The following is a 20961-nucleotide window of genomic DNA, read 5'->3' on the forward strand; positions in this document are numbered from 1 at the left end:
TGTTAATGAAAGATTGATAACACTCAGTGGGTCAGACTGTGTTTTCTACAATCATCTTGCCCTCAGCTCCTTACCAAACTGCACTTCGTTGGGATTCCAAACCCTAAACATCTTTCTTAAATCCAGAAGAAGCATTCCAATGCTGGTGCATCCCTTTTTTGTGTTAGCTTTGGCATCTGCCATGTTCCAAAGAGCTCTTCAAACAGATGTTTTTATTGATAACATATGGGTGTATGGAAAGAAGTGGAAGAAAGAAGCATGCTGCAGAGGGTCCTAAAATTTTTGTAAGATAATGGAATGTATGCCAAGGGAAATAAGTGCACTTTGGTGTGTCTGGAGTGGACTACATAGTTCATCAGTGATGAGGAAGGAATGAAACTCAAAGTAAACTTGGTGAAAGCTGTTATGGAGGCACCTTTCCTGAGTGAAAAGGCACAACTTTGTTCCTTCATTGGACTCGCTGAACACTTCTAAATTCATAAATGGATTCTAAAGAAAGACCAATACTATAAGGAATTGCTCAACAAGTTACAGAAGCTTGTATGGGAGCTGGAGTATGAAAGAGATGTTTCTAACTTGAAGCATAATTTGTGTGAGTAACCAACACTCAAGCCATTTGACAGGAGGTGTAAAATAATTATTGCAATAGATGTGAGCAATAATAGCTCGAGGGCTGTTTTTAAGCAGCAAAAACGGAAGCAAGTTGATAAATGTATTTGTATTATCAACTTTGAGAAGGTTCGAAATACTTATTCAGTGATTGAGAAGTGAGTATTGGATTCTTGGAGGGCAGTGTCATATTTCAGACAGTATGTGTGATGTTTCGAATTTATTATGTGTAGTAACCGCAAAACAATAAATTGATCTTTTTACCAACAAAAGTGCAGGACGAGCCACGCCAAGAATAGCTAAGTGGCCTTTCTGGTTGCAGGAATTCAGTGTAAGATGGAGAATCCACCTGGAGTCAGGAACATAAAGGAGGCCTACTTGTCGAGAAGGCCAGTACAGTGGCGGGTCGAGCTGGATGAAGAGAATGTGGATGATTGCTGCTCAGTAGCAAGTGCAGAGAACGTAATTAAGACCAGCTTTTCCGGACAGGAATGGGTGAAGCAGTGTTTAGAAGATATGGGGATGAAAAGAGTATGAGAATATGTCAGAAACTAGGTGGTCTCAGAAAAGTGCTTTATCGGAGGAAGATAAGACTTACTAAAATGTAGTGGTAGGGTTTTCATGGTACAATGGTGTTGGACAAAGGTGGTCTCTATGTATAGTAGTGAGAGAAAATGTTAGATCTTGCTCATTAACGGCATGCTGGGTAAATTGATCTAAATAGGAGGTTAAGAGTTGACTTTCGGTCTCCAGGACTTTATAGGCGGTGAAATGATAAACTGTTAATGTGCTTGGGGTGGCAACGCGCAGAGGACAGAAAAACTGCCATGTGCGAAAGTACCAAAACCATTGAATTTACCGAAGTACTTAAACCATGGAAGATGTCTCTTAACCTTTAGCAACTCTGGTTAGGTCAGGAAAGTATTCTCTTGTGAACGTGGATTATTTTTTGAAGTGGCCGATAGCAAATTTTCCTAGTCATATAGAAAGTAAGGTGTTAATTGCGTTTCTGGGAGAGGTGTCCTTGAACGAAGTGGTGCTGTTGGAAAAGATGATGGACAAAGGTGTACAGCTGGCATCAGACAAGATGAGGATGTTCTTATCTGGGTTCGGTGTAGTCACACCAAGTGCTCGGTTTACTAACCCCAAGGAAATGGTTTAGTAATGGTTTAGGAGAACGATTGAATCATGTGTTGAAGGAAGGTCTACAATGTGCACTTTGTGAGGGTGTAACGTAGAAAACACTGGTGAAAAGGCTGGCGTGGGCATATCGTGCCATCTCCTGATTGTGGAAACTGGTAGAATGCCTTATGAATGAATAAGAGGACATTTATTTTGTTCTTCGTTGGGGCAATTTTGGATGCTGGATTATGGTGACAAATCTAATTAGAAGGAGATTTCACAGGTGCATTGTGGATTGTCTATTGAAGTAGATGTGGATTGTTTATTGAAGGAGACAGGGTGCTTGTGAGGAAACAAGAGTAAGTGAAAAAAGGGTTGTCAAAATATTATTTGGGGTAAAAGTAGGATTTGTGCTATTAGATTGTCACATGGAAATTTGAGGAACAAATCGAAAATAGTGTATGACATGGTGATTCTGAAGAAGGCTATACTGCAGTAAAGGAAACACGTGAGGAATGCAACAAGAGAGTGAGACAGTGTCCTTTATGGAGAATGAAATATATTGATGCTTTATTTGGTTTTATTTATTTTGTAATTATTTTATGATACTTTTTAAGTGCAGACACTCATCCCCAGAGGGGTATCAAGGGGCTAGATTGCTGTGGGTCCTAAGAATTGCGGCACTAGTCTCAATCCAAGAAAATCCAGGTTTTTAGGTTCTTTATAAACGTGGAGTGGTCAGAGGTCAGACGGAGATCAGTGGGCATTAGATTCCAGTAAGCAGCTGCCAAGTGGGTGAATGAACGTCCACCCATCCTGGCTTTCTTAATGCGTTTGGCTTTAGCCAGTGCTAAATTTGATAAACTTAGATTTCGCACAGGTTTGTACAATTCCACTTTATTACATAGAATGGCAGGGCCAACGTCGTAGATTGCCTTGTGGACATGGCACAGGAGTTTAAAATGTCTTCTCTTGAGGATTGGCAGCCATTTGAGAGTTTTTAAATAGGCTGATGCCAAACTGTACTTGTACCTGTTACAAATGTGTCTGGCAGCCGTGCTTTGGATCACCTGTAGTCACGTGAAGAGAAAGTCAGCCATACCCAAATAAAGGGATTATAGAAACATCCTCTGGAAAGACATAGCACAAAATAAAGTGGTCTCCTTAACTTACCTTATTATCAGATCATTCTCCAACAGGTGACATAAAGCAACAAGCAATGGTAAATGCATTGAGTTTCGCCTATGGGATTAATAATAAGTTAAGAGGTGTGGGAGCAGTCTATAAGTGCAGGGAGGATGGTGTGAGTGCTCTCTGTGCAGGGTGAGTGGTGCATGAATGAAGGTTTATAAGTGTGTGGCTGCAGGGTGAAAGTGTCTCAATGCCTGGTGATTGATGGCGTAAAGTTCAGTAGTGTAGAGTACAGTGGCATAGAGTTCAGTGGGGGAGAGTGCAGTGGTGTAGAGTAGAATGGCATAGAGTTCAGTGGTAGAGAGTGCAGTGTTACAGAGTAGAGTGTTGGGTGGTGTAGAGTGCATTGGCATAGAATGCAGTGGCATAGTGCAGTGGCGTAGAGAGCAGTGGCATAAAAGGGGTAGAGTGCAATGGCATAGAGTGTAGTGGCGCAGAATTGATTGTTTCAGAGTAGAGTGAAGTGGCGTTGAGTGGAGTGGTGCAAGGCAGAGTACAGTGGCATAGAGTAATGGCATAAAGTGGAGTAGGGTGCAGAGGGATAGAGTGCAGTGGTGCAGAGTAGATTTGAGTGCTGTACATAGAATTGGCTTAGAATGCTGGGACGGAGAGTGCAGTGGTGTAGAATAGAGTGCATAGGCGTAGCGAGTATTGGCATGGAGTGCAGTGGCGTAGAGTGCAGTGTTGCAGAGTGCTGTAGAGTGGAGCTGGGCACAGTAGAGTGGAGTGGCCTAGACAGGAGGGTGTAGAGTAGACCTGCAGAGTTTTTTTCTGCCTTATTTATTAGGCATGTAGTAGGTAAAGGCCATTCTGAATTTGCCACTGAAGAGAAGAAGCAACTTCTCTGCTAGTACAAAATCACAACAGTAGACAATTGCAGTTAACAATAATTTTTGACAACTAGCAGAACTCAAACTAACACCGGATGTGTGTTTCATGGCTATAGTGACTGATATTTTGATTACAAAGAAGAGACTCAGGGGAAAAACAGAAGTGCTGTCAGCACACATCTGAAGTGGCATAATTGAACACCCAGTAATTATAATTTTGCATGGCACAATATCTATTAGGCACATATAAATGTTAGGCCGTAGATTTTAACACACACCCTGGCACTTCAGGGTCATGCAGAATGCGCTTCAACAATTATCAGAGAATGAGGGTATTAGCCAATATAAACTTTGCATTTTTTAGGAGTATATTAACAAATAATGAGGACAACATTCACTGGGCAAATTGTAAAAACCTAACTGGAGCACAAACCTTTAATTATAACAACGATTTTGACAAGTTGCATTGAAAAAGCTCGAGTAGGTGAAAATAAGATTCCGATCTGGAAAAAACATTTTGTGTCTATTTTTCAGAGCTGCGCTTTTCCAAAGTATCTTCCCTAAACCCGATGATATTTCCAATGGCAGGTCACAATGTTTTCTTATTTGTGCGCTATTTTCAGATTGTGCAATTCTTGCTCTTTCGAGAAAAATGCCATGGTATTCGTTACCCAATCCTCTGAATATTATCCCTGTTGCATTTTGTACAGGTGCTTCCCTACATGTCACCCTCTGCAGTCTATTTTGCCTCTCTGAATGGCCATAGAGCTAATGAAAGAAGCATTGAGCGAACACTGTTATTGATTTACTCTCAGTGTGGTGTGGGCTGGTAGGGCATATGCGTCCTTGGATTTCAGCGTGGATACATACAATGCATTGCAGCACTTTTCCCACCAATAATGAAGGGCTGGAAGTGCCATTGTCTCTTTCCTTATAAGGATCCCACTAACTCAGTCACAACAATAAAGATAAGTTAGTTACTTGGAAGCTGACTGAGAACAGAGATAGAATGATGGTGTGTTAGAAAAAATACATAACTTTCACACAACATTTTTATGTGTTTCTCATGGGAGGTTAAAGCAGTCTGAAACATATACAGCTGCTTTAGATTTGTTTTCCAGTGCATTTTGTAGAACATTTCATTTAATCATGAAGTAAAGTGTGGGAAAATCTTTGTTATACGGCTGTTGTAAAACAAGGAATCCAAATGGTTTGTGAATTGAAACATACTTTGCGGGTTCTTTACATAATGGTGGCAAAAGCCACTGGGTGAAAGAAAGGGCAAAGCAGCCTTTTTCCCAAACAAGCGGGAACGTTTATGCTGATAAACAGGGTGGGAAGAGGTATCCTTTTCACTCAACTTTGTTCAAAACGGATTGCTGACTGCTCACCCGCTGTACAGCTGAATGGTCACCTAATTAACTCAGGCATGATTCAGAGGTCACTTGGTGCTAGTGGAGATGTATTGTTGTTGTGGAGAGAGAGAGAGACATTACCTCCTGTTTGGTCTACTGGAAGAAGGAGAAGCTTGTGCGCTGGTGTGTGGAGAATCTACACACTGCAGCCTTGGAGGGGAAAGTGGGCACTTTTAAATGAAGAACTGATAAGGTGCATGCATTAAAAATGCACAGCCTAAGCGCTGTGCAGGCAAAACATCAAATCAAAAAGTTCCCCAAGGGCGAATGAAAACAGTACTTGAGCCTCGGGACACTGATAGGAGGAAACAAAGAACAAGCATTGGTAAATGCTGGAAATAGTATGCTACAGCAAATAGAAACAAAGGAAAAGTAAGTGGCAAGCACAGGAACCAATGAAAACCAAGGGCGGGATGTAAGCCCCTTTTAAGATTTAAATTGAAAACAATAGATTTCACAAGCACAGCACGTGTGCTGTGCAGACAAAACCCAAAAATCAAGCAAAAAACAAATTGCCTAATAGAAACACATGAATAAACCAAAAGGCCCTATTGTGTCACTAAAACCCAAGCCAAGAAACGGCAATATATGCTGAATCACCACAAGAATCAACAGGCTCATAAGAGCCTACATTGGCTAAGGACGGTGCATCTTAGATTTGATTGGCTATGGAGGGTCCATCTTAGATTTGAATCACTATGGAGGGTCCATCTTAGATTTGGATACAGTATTTAAACCCTGCTGTCAGATGTCTTGGTGATTTCTGCCCTCTCAGCAAGACACGGACTTGGCATCTCATTCCTTTCACTAAATAGTGTGCTTAGCACCTGTTTGAAGTAAAACAGGACTTTTGATACGCTACTTCATTTTGGTTTGAGAAATGTGAAGAAAACGCTGGACTCTTCCTGTGGGGAATCTAGATGTGCTGTCAACACCTCTAAAATCTATTTGCCATGCCCTTATATTACAATATACTTTATTGGTATGCTCAATGTAATGCTTGCAGTCAAAAATATTATTGAACAGTATATCGATGACAGTTAGAAGAAGGGCTCAGGAACAACTGAGAATAAGGCATACTGTACATATAGTATTGTTGGTGATATTTTTAGGTTTAAATATTGTTTGTTTAATAATATGAACACTTTACAATTGAGGGGAGATTGAGGCGTTTTTAGACACTGCAGACTCTTCCCCGGGCTGATAGGGAAGGGTTGGGTGGGTCTAGAACCGCAGGAGTGAAAGAACTGGGTGTCAGTGATTTTGCAAGGAATAAAACACCAGGCACGGATGGGATTCCTGCTGAATTCTACCAAAAGTATGCAGAGACACTCTGCGCCACACTCAGAAGAAATTTATAGGGAAGCAATAGACTGATGAATGCTCCTTCCTTCCACTAAGGAGGCATTTATTGTCTCTGTCCCGGAGCAGAGGAAGGTGGCACTGGAAACATTGACGTACAAGCCCTTCTCCCTGTTTAATCTTGACTACAAGATTCTTAGCAAGATTTTGGCAGACTGCTTATGCCCACATCTAACGATGTTGGTGCATAAGGACCAAAACGGCTTTGTATCAAAATGCAACATGTCCCTAAATATCAGATGCCTTTTATAAGTTCTCAAGGAGACGGCAGAGATATAGCACCAAACAATGGTTATCCTATTAGTTGATGTGGAAAATGCTTTTGCCACAGTCCAACAGAATGTCTCGCAGGCTATGATGCAGCGGATGGCATAGGGCAAGGGATGGCTCAGATAGGCCACACTCCTGTATGCAGCCACGAATTCTGTATTGGGCACATTTACAATCTCTGAAGGGATGAGGCAGGAAGACCCGCTGTTCCCTATGCTTTTCTCATTGGCGGTCAAGCCATTTGCTAGTGCTGTCTGGTCTGAGGGCCGAGGGGCCGTCCTACCGCTACATGACAGAGAACATATTGTGTCATTGCATGCTAATGGCATGTTCTTTTACTTATGGGACACAGGGACAGTGTTGGTTCTGAGTATGCATCTCCTTGATGACCTGGTCAGACTCTCTAGCCTCTCTAGACTCTCTAACCTCGTGGCTAAAATATGGGTGTTATAATCATACACTGTACTGAATGTTTATTACTCTCTCCCTTTTTCCTTTCCTTTTCACCCCCTTGTCACCCCCACACTTTGTATTCTCCTTTTAGATTCTTGAGTGAGGAGTCTGATTTACAATATTGGTGAGGGCGTTATCAGTGGAGAGCCAGGAGACACTGATGATGGGCCTATAAATAAAGCTGGACTTACCTCAGGCCTTGATTTCTCTTCCTTTCCTGCTTCAACAATGTGCATTTCCTGTGCCCCCTTCCTACAGCATCACCTGCAGCAGTGACACAGCTGGCCATTAAATGGGAGCACCAAACTTTCTGATATCATGGGGTGAAGGTATATCATAGTGATAGAGATCTCTGGTAAAGAAACCTAGGGGGACCCTAAGAACTCTAAAGGGCAACATTGACTTCTGATACTCTTTGAAACTGCCCATATTGGCACGTTTGATGGTGATGCTACAGCAAGCACTATACTGCTTCGCAATCTTGCTGGTTTGTATCCCCCGCTCCTGACTCAAAAAACTGGGTACATTACTAAGGGTGCTGATCTGAGTTAGAGAGTACTGCAGGGTCTCGCTGGAGGTACAGAAGAGACTCATGTGATGGAGGACTTAGTGATCCAGATTTTGATGCATACTAACAGGTGGCACAACTCCAGTAGGTGGCCAGATGGCTGAAAAGCCAAGGACTGGCGGGACTGGGCAAAGCAGGGTAGTACAACCGGGAGAGGTCCTTAGTAGTGCAACTGTTGGGCGCCAATCGCCAGCCCAATAGACACCTGTGACTGCATAAAATTACAAAACACTGCTAGATGAGGGTCATACACAAAACCACCCACTATCTTCTCTGTCACTCCCTCTAGTAGGTATACCTACAGTACAGGGGGGGATACTTCACAGCTGGGGAGTTGTGGGCATGGTCAGAAGCAGGGCTACATATAATGAGTGGTTGCTATTAGGATGGAAAGTTCTGGGAGTTTGAGAACATGATCAGCGAGCACAGGCTCCGGAACTTGCAGTTCCTGGTACACGCACCCCAGAGAAGCTCACTGGGGACTATGTGGAGGGATCAACACACTGAGCCAACTCAACACTTAACACTGCAGATCCTACTCACATTTGGAAAATGGATATAGTCTTGTCTCCTGGTTATATAAGTCCCTGTAGCAATGACGTTGCCACCTCTGACAAAGTTGAGGTCATATTAGGTGGGTGGGTGATGAGAGATCTCAGGGATAATGAATGGGCCACTGCTATGGAGCACCCTTGACTGGTCTCCAGAAACACCAGGTTCAGAATCACCCACTTCACTGACCTACACATTACATATTTAACACCTCATTGATTGAATGTTATCAGTAGCATAGATGACAAGAGTTGCCCCAGGTGCCCTCTGCAAGATGCAGCCTTCTTAGACATGACTTTGGCATGCCCTGTAATTGCAGCCTTTTGGTAAGTGGTTACCTCAACACTGAAAATGGTGGTGCATAGGGTGAGTCTCCATGCACTTGAGATTTGCCTCTTGGGACTGTACGCACCACTAAAACCTGGCAGAGTCAGACCAAGTTTGTTAGCCTTGCTAGGTGATCCATAACAATGCATTGGAGATCCCCTGGAGGCCCATCCAGGTGTTGGTGGAAAGAAGGGCTGTGACGAAGGGCATCACCCTTCACACAGAGGAAAGACCGGGACCGCCAAATTCCCTATTGCAGAACAGTGGTATAAACTTGTCAAACTGTTCAGTGAAAGACTAGACTGGACAGGACTACCCTACAGACCTGGTATACATCATGCATGAGGGGAGGCAAGAGATGATGACACCCCCAGTATGGCCATGGAGAATATAGACAATGGCTGAAAGGGGGAACCACTGTAAATCTACGACCTGGTCTTTGGAATTATTAGAAAGCTAGTGGGGAACGGGCCAGGTCAGCGGGGAGTGTACACTTTACATTCTCTTCTGTTGTTTGTATTCATTTACGTTTGTTCTACGCAATGTGTTGACTGCAGACTGGGAGCTGCAGCTCAGCTCCCTACACTTGTATTTGAACATTGCAACGCAGGAGACAGGGGGCCTGGTTTAGTGTTTGACGGGTGGGTTACTCAGGCACAAATCTGCCTTATTATGATTCCCTTATATCCTATGGACATTTTAATACGGTGGACGGGATATCCGTCATGTTTGTGACGGAGTAACTCTTCTGCCAAACTTTAAATCAGGCCCAGAGTCTCAAGACCAACAAGCTGTGTAGCAGCCAAGACTACTACGAGAAAGAGGCAGATACAGTTGTACACCTACTGAATATACCTATGTATATTGTCCGCATAGTTACATACATTCCGAAAGAACAAAAAAAATGTTTTTTTAAATTAGTGTTAATTATTTTGGGGTTTATTGATTATTTTTGGGTTTCAGTGGGTAATTAACTGAATAATATTTAAAATTGTATATATATATTTAATTTAAAATGTAAACATTTTTAAATGTAAATATATTCTTTATATGTCAAGTTTATGGGATGTATAGGGGTTTGGGTGGGCAGTGAATTACATTTCTTTTTATTTTGTTTTACTAATTTCAATTTATTTTGTCATAATCCTTTTTTATATTTTATTTTTTTAATTTGTGCTTTCAGTTGTTGGAACTTAGAGGGTTTTTGATGTTTTGGGATTTTGTTTGGGATGTTTATTAAATTGTGCTTATTTTTTGTTATCTTGAAGACTGCTTATTTCTATAATGTTATATATCATTTTGGGTGTTAGGTTTTATAGTGGTTATGTGAGTGGTGTACTAAAGTGCATTATTTAAAAAAAAAAATATTTTTTAATTTTTAAAATGTGAATATGCTATTTATTGTTCTGTTTTTTAAGGTTTCGTAGGAATTGAGGCATGGCAATGCACTGCTTTAATGATTATTTTTTTGACGGCAAAGGAATATGTATTGCACCAGGTTACTATTTAGTTTTTATGGCGCAGGGATGGCACTGCATCAGGTTACTAATTCGTTTTGAAGGTGCAGGGTTGGGTATTGCATTGGATTATTAATTCATGTTTAGAGTGCAGGGATGTGTGTTGCACCAGGTTAGTGATTAGATTTTAGAGCAAACAGATGTGTATTGCCTTGGGTTACTAAATATTTTTTAGAGCACTTCAATGGGTGTTGTACTGGGTTAGTAATTGGTCCCTAGGGTGCAGGGATGGGTGTATCACCAGGTTACTAATTATTTATTGGAGAAAGGGATGGGTATTGCACTAGATTGTTGATCAGTTTTCAGGGCGCAGGGATGGCTGATACACAGCATTAATAATTTGTTTCTATTGCAAATTGACATTGTGGTAGTAAGGAACTTTAGGGTTCAGGGTGGGTAGAGAATAAGCGTAGTAACATGCTTATAGGGGCTCATGAATGGGCAGTGGATAGTGGTAACTAGGAGGTTTAAGGATTTTGGAATAACTATTGTTATGGGTTTAGTAGTGTCTGTGAAGGGATAATAACTAAAGTACAACAATCAATCTATCTATCTATCTATCTATCTATCTATCTATCTATATTTTCATGGTTGGGTATAGAAAGAAATTTTATTTGCTAAGAAATCTAGAGCGCATTGGAAAACTGCCCTGTGAACAATAATCGCGGCCTTAAACAGAATGCTACTTTTCACAGACAGCCACTGCTTTTGGCGCACAACATGTGACATATGTTCACTGTTAGAGGTGTGATTGATCAACCTGACAGCCGCATTTTGAACCAACTGGAGTTGAAGCAAAAGGATGTTGTGGACAGGCAACTAAATCAAGTTCCCATAATCAGACCTTGATTGAATCACAGACCTCGGTATTGTAACATGATGAGATGCACTAATGTATGGTACATGTGATTTTAACACTTTGGGCTTGACTTAGATCTTCGCAGTCTTGCCGCCAATTCGCTGTGGCGGTGGCCTGGGAACGCTGTCAAGTCAACGATGTTCCACCTGCCTTATTTAGATGTATTGCGGCTGAGCCGCCGACCACCACAACAGAGTGCTCTTCCTAGCTGTCAGGCAATGAATACTGACACCAACAAGACAGTTATGTACGTGTGGGATATGTGTGATGTACCAGTGTGTCCCCATCCATGTATGACCCAATAGTGTCCCCGATATATGCATGTCACAGTAATTTAAAATAAATTACTGTGACATGTATATGACTGCAGTGGTCCCCAGCTCATAAGCCGTGCCCACACAACCTACATAGGCAATGTGGGCTCCCTACCTTCCAGTCAGCGATGGGGGGGTCGTGTTTTCTCCGTGGTCCAGTGGCAGCAACAAAGGAAGATGTTGTCCAGTCAAAAACAGAAGTAGATTTTGGAAAAAAGGTAAGTTTTCACCCTGTTTTCCCCCCAATCCACCAACTCAGTTGTGGAGGTCGGACTGCCACAGATTGCTTAGCGGTAAGGCACAGTCAAATCTGCACTGCAATAAGGGTGGATGGAGTCCCGCCGTCAGCCACTATTTCCTATGGTGGCGTCCACACGGAGTACCTGGGGGAGTCGCTTTTGCCTATTGGACCACCAACATCTAAATCGGGCAGGTGGACCGCCAAGGCGGTAGACGGGTTTTCAGTCGCAAAACCGACAGCGGGCCAAGGCGGGGGACGGGTTTTCAGTCAGAAAACCAACAGCGGGCCATTACCACCAAGATCTAAATCAGGCTGTTTAATATGCCAGAAACAGGTTTTTGCATATTTGCCTGCAGCTCGAGCCTATAACTCAAGTTAAGGGCCTTTATTAACCTGTATAGCCCTCGGCAGCGGGCCATAAGGCTATATTAGAACATCGGAATGTTGAGATCTCCATTCAAGACAATGGAGCAGCGGTGGCCTATAAAACCTAGTACAAGCCAGCTGCTCTCAACATTACAATTTCCTAATACACAGCCTCTGCCTCTCCCTTCCCCCAGCTTCTCAAAAATATATGGATTGGGCAGGGGAAGCGAATGGCAGAGCCTGTGCAGCAGAGAGTACAGGAGCCTTCCCCCTCTCCATCCTTCCATAGCTCACAGTGTCGCTGGAGCCTTGGAATGCGGGAGGGGTGAATTCTGCTCAGCTCCTGGGTCATACTGGCACGGCTGAATGAGGATAATCAGTTTAGCCGTGCCCTGGGAGAACCAGGCGCTAACTTGATCCTCCTTTCACAGCTGCTGCTGTGAATGTTCAACTACTACGGCTGTTGCCCTGCTTAGGGTTGCTAATTGTAGAACATTCACAGCAACAATTGTGAAAGAAAGACTTTGGATTCTGAGGTGGGGGGTTAAGGGAGTGAGTTCAGAGCCCTTGGTCTCTGGAAGGGCTTTGTGTTTTATTAATCAGGACATTCTGCTCTCATAGGGCAGACAGTTCTGATAGCTTTACAGCCCGCCATAGTAGGGTATACCGGCTATTAAAGGCCCGAGCCGAACGCTGAAGTGGGCCTTTAATGGCTCCCACAGTCTGCTGTTGCGGGCTATGAGGCTATATGAGAACATTAGACTGTTGTGAGCTCCACTGAAGAAAGTGGTGTGGCTCGGGCTAACAATGGCTGGTACGGTCTTTCTGTATCAACATAACGATGACTGTCTTTGTGTTTCTCCCTTTTTAATTTTGAACATTCCACGTCAGAGGGTAGAATGTGCTAATAGCCTTACAGCCCTTCTTCCTCGGACTATACTGGTTGTTAGAGGCCCTCTCCCTCATTATAACTGGGTTCAGGGCCTCTAACAAACAATATAGCCCTTTTCAGGAGGTTATAAAAGCTATATTAATTGACCATCCCCATGGAAAAGCCTTCAAATTAAAACATTTTACTTGTGCAACAATCATGACTGTGTACGCCCATATGGACTGCTTCATGTCGGCAACACTACAAGAAAATGTCAAATCTGAATGAACAATCCCAAGAGTAACATCCGAAACTGGTCCATCTCTTTGGCTGCAACATTTTAACACAAAGTACATCAACTGTGGTTTTAGCGTTAAAGTTAGGAGCGTTCAGATGATGAGATTATTGTACACAGGTGCATTCAATCCTGACAGAAATATTAGATGAAAAGACAAACAAAGCAAAAAAACACAACAATAACAGACAAATCCAGGAACTTGCGTTTTTGGGTTCATAAAAAGCAACATGATATTGGAAAGTTGGTTCAAATGGCAACGGTCTAAAACCGGAAAGAAGAACCGTGTTTGTAAGACTTAAAACATTTTTCTTTGTTTGATTTGATCTGGTTTATCACTTAAGGCATAATAAAATAAGTAATTTCATTTGTAGAAACCTAAATGTATACTGTTGATGAAGAGAGAAACTCATTGAGTTTTTAAGCATATAAATGACCCATGAACATGAATTCAAGGCAAGAGGATTAATATGCATAAACTTGAATAAATAGATATAAATTCAAGAAACTCCGAAGAAAGAATAGTTATTTAAAATGAACTGACGACACAGCCAGAGTCTGTTCAACATAGACCATTGGGAGTTTTGTCAGAAGTGTTGAAGTGTATTATCCCGGAACAGTCGGGGGTAGCTAGTTCACACGAAAAGCAGGGGAAGATCCCTTGAGAAATCAATATACTTGGTAGTGCGAACTTTCGAGAGAAATATCTCAAGCGGCTGGAACACTGTCTTATTAAAATATTATCATTTATCTCACGGTAGTAATGATCAGAACAATGCAACGGGGAACGAATGGCTCTCCCAACACTGAACAATGAAAGCACCGCCCACCATTATACTTCAATGGCGGGTAAGGAGAATGGGATATTGTTCAGAACAATCCCCCCATAATACCGTGGTCCATTTAAATTAGCTCCTTTGTGACTGTGCCCTGACAATAATGCCAATTGGATTGTTGTGATGGGAGAATAATGAGTTGTTAATTATTGGGATATCAAAATAATGACCCTCAGAATACTATCGTTTCGGCAGGTGAGTAGAGATTTTTAGCACACTGTACAATAGAAGGATTGCCACTAAAATACTATGAGAGGGGAATTAATTTTTCTCTGATTAGCCTACAATCAAAGCAAGGCCACTGAAATAGAGGGCAAGTGTGTCTCTTTTAGTATCTTGCTATGAAACGCTTTTGAATTACAGTGTCAGTAGAAAGCCGCTTGTAATAACTCATTGCTACAAAATTAAATATAATAATACAGAAACGTGCCTTAGAATGCCATGGGATGAGTATAGTGCCTAGTAGTACTGTGCTAGGGAACTCCCTGTAGAATAGTAATGATCCTCAAAATAACTGACTATAAAAATATGAAAATGATATCCTTCAGGTTACGGTGCTAGGTTAATGATATATGTTACAGTACGTTGCTATGTAAACAATGTCCCTCAAGGCACTGTGACAGAGGAATATTGGCTTTGGAATAACTTGACAGGAGAATAATGGTTGTTGGAATAGTGTGCGATTGCACTGCACATGTCAGAAAAGTGTGCAAGGCGAATAAAGGTTTTTGAATATTGTTATAAGAAATCCATCTAAGAATACGGTGGCAGAGAAATAATGGCTATAATGCTTGTTGTGGGAACACAGCTGTAAAATGCTTCCTTATAATATCTTGCTGGACATTAATGGTCTCAGAAAACTATGCTACAAAAACCCCGACCCTCAAAATATGTTACTAAAGGAGTGAGGGCTGTCAGAAAAACCATGCTGCCATACTACATGAGGAAAATACTGCTCTCGTAACACTGTGCTATGAAAGTTATGCACCTTGGAATGTCATGATAGCAATGTAATGGTACTGTGAATACACACCTATAAAATGATGCTTTCTATTATTGTTCCTGGAGATGCCATATTGGTAGTTGGAACACTGTGCTGTTATAGTATATGTTATATGTTATATTGATTTGTATAGTGCACTAATCACCCAAGAGGGTATCCAGGTGCTTGGGCAGGTGTGTAGGTTTGTGGCCCCCAAGGTGTTAATATGAAGAGCAAGGTCTTCAGCTTCTTGCGGAACCCAAGAAGTGAGGAGGAGGCTCTGGTGTGTTGAGGGAGGTCATTCCATGTCTGGGGTGCAATGTAGGAGAATGAGTGACCTCCAGTTGTGCTTTTGCAGATGCAGGGAGTGTGTGCGAATAGTGACTTAAATTAATGTCCTTCAGAGAATGGGGGCAGAGGAATAATCATTCCCAAAGAATTCTGCTATGAATTAAGCAACCCGCAAAATGCTGTGCAATATAAATTATGGAGGTCTGAATATCGCTGTATGAAAATTTGGTCTCCCTGAGCACTGTGTAAGGGCAAAACTGGCTCTCAAAGTTTGATTTTTGGTGATATTGCTTTCAAAATAGTTTGACAGGGAAATAAAAATACTTCTTTGCTCTATCTACAATCTGAATTTATTCAATCAGTTTTCCTTTGCCCATTCCTTCTTCTCCTGTACCCCTTGTCTTCCCCTCATATGACCTCTCTGCCTGAAAACCCTTCCACACTATATGGTACCTGCGTAGACATTGTCATCTGCCAGTTTTCTGGGTGTCGGGAGCGGCTTCCTTTCTTGAGGATTGGAGGGAGGGGGCTCATACATCTCTCCATCCTCCTCTTCTTCCTCAATGGTCTTGCTCTGAGATTAGAGAGAAAGAGGTGAGAAAAGACACATTCATAGAGTGAGTTAGAGCCTGTACTTAATTTGAGCTGGTAGTTGTCAGGTGGGACCTACTGACACACGTTTTTTCAGGACTGGCACTTATTTTCTCTCAACAAACTTTGATTTACAGCAAGAGAGTGAAAAACACAAAGGGAGGAAACAAAGAGGAAGAAAAAGATGGAAAAACAGTGACAAATGGAGAAAGCAGGGATTAAAAAGAACATGCAAGAGTGAGATAAAGCGGCACATAGTACGTGGTAGTGGATTAAAGAGGCATGAGTTAGAATTACGACTTCACAGGCTTGATATTGGGCACCATCGATTTTCAATAGTGTCAGCCATGGGCTTATAAACACAAATATTGGCTCCAACGCTTATTCTTTTCATATTAAGCACTGGGTAAGGCCATGCATATCCTCCAAGAAAGGTCAGAGCAGACCCAAAGTTGTGTTACCTAAAACACACATAGGCTGTTACACATCAGTAAAATATGCAAACAGTCATGGATCAGGTACACTGTGACGTGAGCCCCTCATGTTGGTCAAATTAAACCTTTCCCTCAGATTGAGAAACTTTCCACCCAATCCATTTACCCTTACTCCTTTTCTCTATACGTCTGTGCATGCATAGGGACATCTGCTGCTTGAGTCGTGAATTAGAGCGAGGAATCCGTCACAGTTGCCCGGTTACCCGGCAACACATATGTAGCATGTGTGGGACTGACTCTATAGTATATGTTATTTTCCTAAGACCTATCATTGCTGGTATTTGGATCACAACAAACCCCATTTCCAATCCCAGGGTCCATCTTTTCTCATCAACTACTCCCCTTTGTGTATGGGATGGTGAAATTCATCTGAGGTTCAAGGTGTACTGTCCGAAGGAACACTGATACTTGAGTAACAGGTGCCATGGGAGGCTTTATTCTAAACATCAGAAACAGACTTTGAATGGCTCGGTTGTGACTGATCAGAAGGCAATGGTAGCAGCTGCTTGGAGTGCATCTGCGCGCATTAGACACTTGCACCACTTTGTTGGTAGCATTTCTTCACTGCTTTTTTGTGCATCTGGAGATGAGCTCATTATAGCTGATGATTTTACAGCTAATCCAACATTTTCAAACAACTCTCATATTTGTATTGTGCATTACAAAAAGAGCCTTTCAGATAGTCTGACCTTGAAAGGGGATGAGAAACCTAGGTTTCAGAAATGTAAGAATGCGGAGGTGAGGGTGAAAATCACAAATGATCAGCGGTGAAGTAATTTGATGGTGAACCATCTTTAGAAAACCATACGTTTCACTTTCTAATGAGACCTCACATAAAGTACCATTGAGTAGCCTGAAGAATTCCATGTTAATGAGTGTCATTTTTCACTCTATGCTTAGAATGCATCCATGGATGTCAGTCACAATATATTTTCAGCATCAGAGTCAGCATTATGCAAGACCTCCATTTAAGCATGCATAAGATCTCCTGGACACAGACATGATGACTTGGCTCCCCACCCCCTCCTTAACAAATATAAATTCATATTGGCTTCCTTCTGACAATCTTGTCCTTGTATCGCCAGATGGACAATGGTAAAGGAGGGGCACCAGCTTTTTTGCATGGTTAGTCTTTTTCATTTTAAATACTAACTTGGTAGGCAACTTCCCATAGCTACTGTGAGCTGTGTCTCTGTAACTACTCATGGTAATTACCCACAGTTCTGCAAAGCACCTGAGATGGGGGTTTCTTCATGGCAACGTGTAAAGCTTTCTACAGTATATCCATGAATGGTTCAAAGATGCTGCTTGCCTGGGCCCACAAAAGAGTGATCTTTTGGTGAAGAAAGCCTATGTAGCTAACAAAGCCCTCAATTATTTTGCTCTGAATGGAGCTCCATTGTTAGACATTACAGATTAAAGGCTCCAAAACATTAAGAAGATTTTATTGAGGGATTGAATAAAAAGATCTACAGAGGTACTGGTGAGTGATCTTTAGTGTACAATGTATGTCCTGCCCAGCAGCAGAGGGCTGCAGAGTCATGGAGGCAATGAACATCTCTGGAACAAAAACAGGATAATTCTCCTTTACAGGCTTGTCTAAGGTGTGCAGATTCAACAGTCCTGTATCTGTCAGGGAGAAGTGGCGGCTTGGCCTTGGGATGTTCTAAGATGAGTTCAAGTAACTAGTGTATTCCTTGCATCAATATTTTAGGTGCTTTAACCTCAACCTTAACAATCAAAGGCATTCAAACATCTTTACCCGATTTCTTTCGGAGCACACACCACAGATCAAATATGCCTCATCCACTCACACGAAGGGAAATGGATATCATTATCTACCTATCAATTTGTCAACCGTGGATCATGATATCCTAAACATATCAGTCACTACCTCACGTCTGCCAAGCCTTCAAAAGAAACACTCCATCAACAAAAGTAGTCAACTTCCTAGAGTTTTACTTTCATTCCTAGACCAGTACCATAATTACCTTGAGCTTCTCCTTCACCAGTACATACTCTGTGAACTTTCACCATAACGACTCACTCCCCTCATCCCTGGATCTGTAACAACATTCAATCAATGGAAACGAAAATGCAGACTCACTTCCACAAATATTGTGTGTCTAAAATCATAGAACATCACAATGATTACAAACAGATCGTAATTCAGTCTACTGCAGCACCAAGCATAGCGAAATCCAACATCTCTTGTAATCTGATCACTTATGTACGCTCCACCTTCTTAAACGTGCTGGGCAATCAATAATCATCTCTCTCCACCGCCCATATATTGTTGTGATAATGATCTGAGCGGTAATGGGAAGTTGACTGTGATTGCCTCAAGTGATGGTCTGTGCAATGAATGTGTGACTGTCTAGTGATTATCCAAGGGGAGACTTGCTTTTTTTACTATCATTAGAAGGACTGTTTTTGCGTTCTTATCTACCCATTCTTGCTCACAATTCTCACTTTCAGCCTCCTCAAATACCACCGACCTATACATTATCACACCAACATCCCTATCTATGTTTATCCCCATATTCAAGAATGAAGACCTCACCTATTCACAATAGGTTGCTTTCAGCTCTCAAAAAATCAGACCTCTCGCTACTCATTACATTTCCTATCTTGACTGACTGTCTTTAACAGCCAGTGCAGCCTGTGGAAGAAGGGCTATAGGGCTATTAGAACATTCCCACTACTAAGCGTTGAGTTTTATAAATTAAAACAGAAGAAAAAGAAAGGCAAACATTGGAATGTTGGAGCAGAAGGCCGATACAGAGGCATAGCGAACATCTCCGCAGACCTTGCAGTGCGTGGGGGCACCCAGTCTACTCTATTTGAAGTGGGCCCTTCAGCTTGTCTGTGCAGTGTGTTTTTTTCTAAAGCGGCTGCAGTGTGGTGTCTGCTTTGAGCTGACACAGAGCTGGCCCAGGACTCAGGACTGAAAAGAAAAAAAAATAACTTATTTGCTTCTTTCCAATCCAAATCTGCCAGGCACCTTACAAGAGTGGGTGTGGTGGTGGTGGGGAGGGGCCTGAGAGAAAATATCCTTGTTGTGCTTGCCCTTTCTGCAGGGTCATCTCCAAACTTTTTGCCTTCCTCCTCCTCTTTTTCTGACCTCACATTTCTTGGCTTTAGGACTCTGGTCACTTTACCACTGCTAACCAGTGCTAAAATGCATGTGATCTCCGCTTAAAACATGATCACTTTGGCTTATCCACAAATGGCATACTTAATTTACTTATACAACCCTAATAAAGTGCACTACCTGTGCCCAGGGCCTGTAAACTAAATATTACTAATGGGCTTGCAGCATTGTGCCACCTACTGCATTAGCCCTTCTAACATGGCTCAGGCCTGCCATTGTAGAGCCTGTGTGCACAGTTTTAAAATGTCATGTCGACCAGGCAAGTTAACTCTCTTGCAAGGCCCAAACCTTCCTTTTTAAGATACATAAGGCATTCCTATGGTAGGTCCTGGACAGCCTCAAGGGAAGGGTGCAGTGTATGTAAGAGGCTGGACACGTACTTTATAATATTACATGTCCAGATAGTGAAAAACTCCTAAATTAGATTTTCAATACTGCAAGGCCTATCTCTGCCACAGGTTAACATTGGGATTACCTTATTACATTTTGTAAGTGTACATTTATAAGTGTAATTCCCAATTAGGAAGAGATGGGACTCCAACGTTTGGTGCCCTGGAATCACAATTTAAAATCACAACTTATGGTGGAGTCCAATTTTCGACTGTATTTCTGAAAATGCTACATTTAGAATGTTGGAATTTTCTTACTTTAAATAATCTAGGGCCAGATGTAGCAAAAAGCCAATTTGCGACTTGCAAATTGCGAGTCCCTGCGACTCGCAATTTGCAACTCGCAAATTGGTATGCAGAACGGTGTCTCAGACACCGTCTGCGAGTCGCTATGGGGTCGCAATGACCCACCTCATTAATATTAATGAGGTGGGTCGCAAATTGCGGCCCCATATCGAGTCTAGGCACTCGCAAACATGGAGGCCTGCTGTAGTCAGCAGACCTCCATGTTCGTGACTGCTTTTAAATAAAGCATTTTTTTTTTTTTAAGTGTAGCCCGTTTTCCTTAAAGGAAAACGAGCTGCACTTAAAAAAAAAAAAAAACCTTTAGTTTCGTTTTTTTTTTCAGGGCAGGTAGTGGTCCGTTGGACCACTACCTGCCCTGAAAAAATAGTTTTGGGTCCATTCACAAAGTGGAAGAGGTCCCATGGGGACCCCTTCCAATTTGCGAGTGGGTTACCATCCACTTGACGTGGATGGTAACTGCGACACCATTTGCGACCGCATATGTGGTCGCAAATGGTATTGCATACCACTCCGAATCGCAAATAGGAAGGGAACACCCCTTCCTATTTGCAATTCTGAAATGCATATTGCGAGTCGGGACCGACTCGCAATATGCATTTCTGCATAGGAAAATGCGATTTGCGAGTCGCAAACGGCAGTTTTTGCCGTTTGCGACTCGCAAATCGTTTCCTGCATCTGGCCCTTAGTTCCTCCTGCCTGTCTCTGAATACACATCTGGGTGGGTGACAACTGGGCTCTCCAGCATTGCCTCCAGAT

The 20961-nt window shown here is 42.2% G+C and overlaps 1 protein-coding gene across 1 annotated transcript in view; it reads right to left on the reverse strand.

The window, feature by feature from the left end:
- The window catches only part of LOC138265135 (uncharacterized), a 158612-nt gene that overhangs the window by 33511 nt on the left and 104140 nt on the right, over positions 1 to 20961 (reverse strand). The window contains exon 5 of the mRNA XM_069212677.1: positions 15725 to 15845. Within this exon, the coding sequence (XP_069068778.1) occupies positions 15725 to 15845 (121 nt within the window). The remainder of the gene's footprint in view (positions 1 to 15724; positions 15846 to 20961) is intronic.

Source organism: Pleurodeles waltl, chromosome 11 (genome assembly GCF_031143425.1).
Source record: "Pleurodeles waltl isolate 20211129_DDA chromosome 11, aPleWal1.hap1.20221129, whole genome shotgun sequence".
Classification (NCBI taxonomy): domain Eukaryota; kingdom Metazoa; phylum Chordata; class Amphibia; order Caudata; family Salamandridae; genus Pleurodeles; species Pleurodeles waltl.